Source organism: Gossypium arboreum, chromosome 9, assembly GCF_025698485.1.
Source record: "Gossypium arboreum isolate Shixiya-1 chromosome 9, ASM2569848v2, whole genome shotgun sequence".
In the NCBI taxonomy this organism is placed as follows: domain Eukaryota; kingdom Viridiplantae; phylum Streptophyta; class Magnoliopsida; order Malvales; family Malvaceae; genus Gossypium; species Gossypium arboreum.
In genome coordinates, this window is record NC_069078.1 from 44788650 (window position 1) to 44796493 (window position 7844).

Sequence of the window (7844 nt, forward strand, 5' to 3'; positions counted from 1 at the left end):
TTTTGCTAACTTGTTCATGTGCAAACTAAAACAGAGTTGTTGAATATATTCTCAAGCCCGTAGGTTAGTTTTTGAATACATTAAGAAGATGTTTACACCAAACAAAGAGCAACTTTTTAATGCAAAATATGAAGGATCTTGCATGGGGAATTAAGCCACAATGGCATATTAGTTTTGTTGATTGTAATGAATATGTGACTCTTAACAAAGATGAGAGGATGGCAATAAATCTTTTCTAAGTGGAGGTTTTACTTACAAAATATTGTAATAGTGGAAAATATTTGTTATTATTGTCTAGGATGGATTGGTGATTCAGTACTTGCAATAATTGTCATTAGTTAAGGTAAACAGGGGACTAAGAGTATTAAATGTTAGTTTTAAAATTTATTGATGCTTTTTATTTTTGTTATTCATTATATTCTTCTGATTGAAAATGCCTCAAACAGAAATTTTTTAATGCAAGTGTATTTTAGAAAAATCTTGAGAAGGGTTGGCATAGGTTCCATGCTTGGAAAGATTGGTGACTCTTCTAAAGGGCAAGCTCTAGTGAAGATGCCCTAGTGATGCCGTAGTTGGGATTGATAAAAAAGGCTTCTAATAAAGGTGTTTGTTATAACATTGGTAAGTCATCCTTAAAAGAGAAATGTGCTAGTGGATTAAGTAATAGTGAAAGGGTAACTCAACGTAGGTTTCCTCATATGTGAGTAATACTAAAACTGAAAAGAAGGGTGTGAAAGCATAATTTCTATATCTTCTACTCCTACTAGTTCAAGTAGCAAGAGTAGTGAGCATTCTAGTGAGGAATGATTTAGGGTCTGTTAAGACAAATGATTTAGGTTCTGTTAAGTCAACATGGAGTAATTGGATGGAATTATAAATATTAGGGTAGTAATTGCTCTCTTTTGTAATTACAAAGAATTGCAATCCCTAAACATGTTTGGCTAACAGATTATAATTACATTGTAATCCCACATGTCATGTTTGGTAGTATAAATTGTAATTTCATTGTTACATGATTTATGTTTCTAAAACGCATTAACTACTATAAAAAAAAACTATCACTACGATAAACAATTTCTAAACTAATAATAAAAATTGAAATTAAATCATCATATGTAATATGTTAATCCAAGAGAGTAGTCGATAATACTATTCTGATAAAAGAAAAAAAGAAAAAAAAAGCATCATATGCAATTTTTTCTAATTTCTCTATCATTCCCTCTTTAGCGTTTAACATATACTCCATTACTCCTTATCATCATCAATTGGTCTTTGATCGAGTTAGTCATCATCTAAATTTGAATCTGAATTTGTATTTGCATTGTTAAGATTACAAAAATCTTCTTGTTTCATGTACTCTTTAATGGATCATCCCAATTGTACCTATAAATGAGGTTATAAACTATGCAACATGCTAGTATAATTCAACCTTATTTTTTTATGCTATACTAAGGTGATGGTGTTAATATGAGAAATTTTTTTTTTAGAACAACAAATTCCTCTCAACTACATTTCAAAGTTTTGAATGTCTCAAATTGAAGAGTTCTCGAGGCAAATCTTTTTTATGTAAATAACTATATTGTTTTTATAATATATAGCATGGAAGCAATAAGTTCCATACTTTTTATAAATAAGTATATTATAACATTTTAGTCTTTTATAACACACAAATTATTTTTTATAATATACTTTTTGGTCATAACTTTAGAAATTTTAGAACTTAAATAATATAACTTTTTCTTATAACTTTATAAAATACATATAAATTATTTTTATAATACAATATTTTAAGATTTATAATATAACTTCGAAATTTGTTGTGATAGTCATCCCAAACATTCATACATATTTATGTATATAATATAATTTCTTTAACTTAAACTTGCATAAAAAAAATAATTTCTTACAATTAATTCATGTATGAATGTTTGAAAGACATGGTAATTGGACTTGGGTGTAATTACCTACGTAATTATTCTAATTGTCACCCTCTCCCTAAGAATTGAAAAGTGTAATGGGGTGCTCTAATTACACCTAATTCATTGGTACCCATCAATTATAATGATTATTCAAATATGTCACCTCTATGCATAAACATCCAAATTCAATTATTGAGTGATTTTCCAAACACTAATAGATGTGTTTAATGCCTTTGTTAATATAGAAAATAAGTAGATGAATAGGTCATCTTCAACAAATGGGTTTTGTTAAATCTGAATCCAACAACTCATTGTTTACTGTGAGTTGTACATCCTCGTAACGTTGATGATATTTTAATAACAGGCATTTATGAATCTCTTACTCGTCAGGCCTAGTGGAGGATAAATATCTTCCTTGACGTCTTGTTTTTCTTAAAAAGATATGGGTAGTCTTCACTACTTTTTTGTAGTGGAGATTCGTAAGACATCTAAGGGCCTGTTGCCATCTCGGACCAAATATATTCTTGATGTCTTGATTGAACTTAATATGCAAAACAACAATGGAATCTAAACACCGATGAGTACCACTCATCAAGTACGTGCCAATGATGGATCCCTGTTGATGCCACGCAATATCATCCGCTAGCTGGTAAATTAGTATCTTTTGCCATTAATAAAGTATCACAATTCATGTATCGATCAACAAAGAAACATTGGAAGGTTGTTAAAAAGGTGTTCCGGTACCTCGAACGAACTACTCAGTATGGGCTTCAGATTTAGTGCACCAATAACATGAGTCTCCATATATATATGTCTACGCTGATTGGGCAGGGGATCCTAATGACAGAGCCTCCTCTGAGTCTAGTCAAAAAAAAAAAATCCTTGCCTAGCCAAACTTTTTTGGATAAAAATTTTACCATATGTAACAATTCCTACAACTCGAATGGTTTATTGTGACAACGTTGATATGACATATCGTTGTCACAATCCATTCTTTCACAATAGAAGGAAGCATGTTGCGTGCTGTGTTTTACAAAGTACAAGCGCATCAAGTTATCAAACATAATTACTCTACTAACCACCTTGCAGATGCATTTGCAAGCCACTCTCATCGCTACCTCTCTTGAGGGGGCGTGTCGAGCATAACAATTTATTCCCCTGTACTTTTGATTAGAGTACTTTGCTCTTTCCATTATTATATTCAAGTTACTGTTTTCTAGAAGTATGACTCTAAGAAGTGGTTGAAATTTTATGTATATACAGCACGCAACTCATTTTTTATCTCCTCCTAAAACTCTATAATCAATAGTCTAACTTGCAATCAAGCATTGCATATACATGGAATTTTTTTTTTTTATCATCCAACACGACAAAAAAAAATTACCATTATAGATACAGTAGACTTTTTAAGAATTGAGTTAATTTGACAATGGCATAAAATTATGATTTTGATGTAAAGAATGAACAAGAAAGGTACTAAACTAAGTGACTGAAGTAGCATAAATCATAGATCCATCTTCCCGAAAATGAATCTATTTATGAATCTATGTTAAGAGCTTTACTTCGGCAAAAACATGTGCTAACTCTATATCAACAAGTACTCCTTCCGATACTCGCGCACAATGACAGGCACACTTGTGGGAGGGATCTGTGGCACAAGCAATATAATGAGTCAAAATCTACTAATGCAAGTAACTTCAAGCAAGATCCAGCATCTAAGACATTTAATCCTCCCAAAAAAGAGGAGCAAATGATAAAGAAAGTATAAACAATAAACACGGATTTGGGGCAAGAATACACCTTGATGCAAAAATCTCCACCAAAAAGATGAAAGATTTATGGATAACACTTACCATGCCATAATCTGTAACAATCACTGAGATGTAATCTGAAGGAGTGGCATCATATCTGTTGTGATTCACACCAAGGTAAGAGGATTCAGAATCATTTAGATATTATTAAATCAAATAGTTCCTTTCTTTGGACATGAGACATCTAAAAGCTTACTTTAAATTAAGAAGTTCAAGGTTTTCCTTCTGTTTATCAGTCAAGTTATCTAAAAAATTCACATCCACTCTTCCTGGGACCTTTGATATGGCATCTGGATCACCTGCAAGGCATTCCAGAAGGAAGGTGTAAGTTGTCTGCCTCTTTTTTTTTTTTTTTTTTTTTTTTTTTTTGGGGGAGGGGGAGGAGAGGGATTGTATAAAACACAAACATACCTAACTCGTTAAAGCAGATTGAATCAAGTTGCACCCTTTCATGAAATTTATATGCTTCACAGCAGACCAAAACTGGAACACGGAATGCATGAGCAACCATAGCAACAGATGCAGTTCCAACCATCGAATATACAGTCCCATTAGAAAATATAGAGGAAGCCCCAAGAAAAACTCGAGTGACTTCGTGCATGACATAAGAAATTGCATTTAATTGAGTATAAATACAACTAAGGCCCTTTACCACCAGCCTACGAAGTAGCTTTTGGCCTTCAAGAATCGGATGCGAGTCTACCACCACAACACGAAACTGTTTCCCAAGCTCATGGGCATACAAAAGAATCATTTCAACAACACATGATGATCCATATGTCAGAAGAACATCGCCATCTCTGATTTTTGTAGCAGCATGTCTAAGTATCACCTTATCAGCAAGCACTATCTTCTCATTTATGAAACGATCAATGTCAGAACAAAGGGTTGTTTTTGCTTCTGATTCAGAGAGAGTTAGTGGTAACCTGGCAATACGACTCTTCAGAAACCTGATTGCATTTCCCATGCTCATAGAAAGTGGGCGGCATTCAATCAGAAAAGAAACAAAACCACCAATTTTGGAAGTTAAATCTCTGGTGAGGGTTTTTTCAGGTGGTGTGGAATAGTCTCTGATAGCCTCCTGAAATGCCTGCAGCATTGCAATACAACGTGCATTTCCTCCTGACAAATCTCCAGCCAAATACTGCAATCCAACCTGACAATTTCATACAACACAACATTGCAAGGAACTCATTTCTCTGTCATTAAATTAAAAGATAAGAAAAATATGCTTTATTTACTTTTCAAATAAATAGACATCTGAGTAATTCATGCACCATGCAATAATTACCCTGTTCATTCTGATTCCACTTCCCACAATACATCCTCACACCAACTAGTATACCAAAGTTATAGAAAATTTGAGTTAAGATAATCCTTAAAACTTGGAGGAAAAACAACAAAAAAGATACGAGCTCAGGAAGCTGACAAATAAGAGGTTAATGTAGCATTCTCGACTAAGATTTGCATGGTTGAGGATCGCTGTCCTGGATATTTAGTTTTCATGAATTTTTAAAAGGGGGGGGCACATCCAAATCTACCCCCACCCCCTTCCCCTCTTATTTTTCCTTTTTCTCAACTGACTTGAAAGGAGTTACCCACCTAAAATACAGAATCATAAAATTTAAAAATTAAAATGCACAAATAACTAACCTATATGGGACTTCCATTTACTTCCCTTTCCAGTGTCAACTAGATTACAGCTAATCAGATAGGAAGAAGACAAATAAGGTCAACTGTTAACTAATCAGAACAGACTACTTAAGAGAGTACCTTGTACACAGCAGGATGCTTCTCATGAAGTTCAAAAAATTTCGACTGCAAATAAGGAAGCTGAGTTCCATTTTTGTGTGGCGGCAGATGGCGAAAGAGTTCAACTCTATTCCTAGCTTCAGGTTGATTCAACACAGATCGCCTTTTAGCCCTACCCCCAGGACTCTCATCATCAAATTGCTTACGTGGAGGAGGAAGATCTTTCTTCCTCTCTTTCTCCACTGACCGATCAACTCCTATTCTTTCAGAAGCTGCAATTGAAGATGCAACTGGAGGGCCATCTTTCTTTAGTGGTGGCTGCTTCATGGGTTTAGAAGAAGGTGCTCCCCCAGCTGTACCAGATTTATTTGCCTCAGCTATAAAATTATAATTAGAAACGTTAGTGCCAAAAGGAAAAGCTAACAAATTATATACCATTAGAAAACCAAGTTCAATTGGTCAGAACAAGATTAAATAAAAAAGAATCAAACAACACTAATGTTTCATCAAAATCTAAAATGCCATTGCCTATGTTATTCACAGGGAGTCAAAGAAACAAATACTAAGGAAATGCTAACAGACTTCAACAAGCTATTCAATAATTTGAACGTCCTACGGGTAGAAACTATAAACTAGAAATTAGATGACTTGGCTCATTAGACTAAATCACATGTACAGCTTGAGTTTGATGATGAACTCACTTCATAAAAGGCATTTCTATTTCAATCAGATTAAGAACCTATTTTCTTTAAGTAAAGGGGGAAGCTTGCAACTGATTGCAACATGTGCTTAATCATCATCCCTTGAACCTGTTCTCAAATTCTCTTAATGTTCCCACTAAAAGAAAGAAAATATTACTGTTTCGAACCTTTAGAAGCAGCTTTAGCAGCCCGTTGAGACTCCTGCAAGGCACGTCTCTCAGCTTTTGTTGTTTTCGCTTTTAGAGGCTTTGAACTTGATGCTTGCTCCTTTTGCGCTTCACTTTTTCCTGCAGCAAAGTTTCATTTAATCCAAATACTTTGAAAGTCGTTTATTGTATTCAAAAAGTTATTATATTTACCAGGCAATGGATTCTTAGCTTCCACTGCAGCAACACTTTCCGGATGCTTCACTGTAGACAAATTGAAACCGCCACTGGGAAGACTTGAGGCAAATTTTGCTGAATTACTCCTCCGATACCATCCCAACGACGACTCTGCCCCCTCCGAGAGCTCTTCGTCACCAATTCGACTACGAGGCGGTGAATCCAACCACAACACTGACTCTGATAGGTTGTAACTTCCAACGGTAGGAAGCTCTCCAGAGTTTTCCCGCCCAGGAACGGGCACAGCGGCGGTGCGTCCGCCAAGGTTGTCGGAGAGGTGACGCGGCGGCGGTATCATGACGGGAGAGAGGGAGTTGCTGGCAGGAGAATCAGAGAGTGGAGGCGATTCGGAGCTTGGAGCGGCTGATTGCGGCCGAGGCTGCTGAACCGGCGTGTTAGGAGTGAAGAAGCCGACTTGGCGGACTCTGGGGACGGCTCGTGACATACGACGCGCGTCCATGGATAGTTGCCGTTCGAAGAAATTTGTTGGTTTTTGTGAAAATAAAAGAAAAAAAAGGTGAGAGAAATCAATGTTAGGGTTTGGAATTCATGCAAAAAAAAATTATAATAATAAATAATGAGAAGAAGGTATTAACATAGTTTCCTTTGAGAGAAGACCGAAATATTTTTATTATTTACGCTTTTATGAATAAATTAATGAATAACATTCGCTACTTAGTGGAGAATAAAAAAATCTAAAAAGAATCCAAGACAAATAATTTTTGGACGAAAAGACAATCTTATATTATCGGTGGATACTGAATTTTATTTTATTTGTTATTTAACTTTAAACATATTCTTGATACTTATTCTAACATTAAAATGTTTTAAATTTTATTCCTTAAGTTACAAAACTAACAAAAACAAAACAAAACAAATTTGCAGTTATAATACATAATATTAAGGTTTGCTCTCTCTTTGGTATGCTCCTTGTAGCACGTCTCTAACTTTTTGTTTTCTTTGTTTTTTTGTTGTGTTTCGTTTTGAGTAGTCAGTCGGTTACTTTCTTCTGCCTAGGTTTATTTTGGTGTTCGGGTGGTATAAGGTGATAGTCATGGAGAATGAGATGGAGGGGTTGAAGTTAGATGATGGGAAAGAAGAAGTGATGTTATTGCCTACTAAGTTTGATTCTTTAAAATTGGTCTATGAGTTTTGCTTGGTTGGTTGCTTCCTTACGTCAAGCGTAGTCTATTTTCCAGCAATGAAGAGTAAGATAGCGAACCTTTGGCTCCCTTTAGGGGGTGTTTAGATCTCAAATCTGAGGGAAAGGAGATAATT

At 34.9% G+C, this 7844-nt stretch overlaps 1 protein-coding gene across 1 annotated transcript; it reads right to left on the bottom strand.

The window, feature by feature from the left end:
- Positions 1-3322: 3322 nt before the first annotated feature.
- On the bottom strand, positions 3323-7331 carry LOC108454226 (uncharacterized). Its single transcript, XM_017752611.2, has 7 exons — positions 6543-7331; positions 6351-6470; positions 5504-5859; positions 4142-4886; positions 3927-4029; positions 3773-3827; positions 3323-3567 (listed from the first exon to the last, which is right to left on the bottom strand). Exons 1-7 carry the CDS (start codon positions 7024-7026, stop codon positions 3505-3507), a joined length of 1926 nt encoding a protein of 641 aa, XP_017608100.1. The 5' UTR covers positions 7027-7331; the 3' UTR covers positions 3323-3504.
- Positions 7332-7844: the final 513 nt, after the last annotated feature.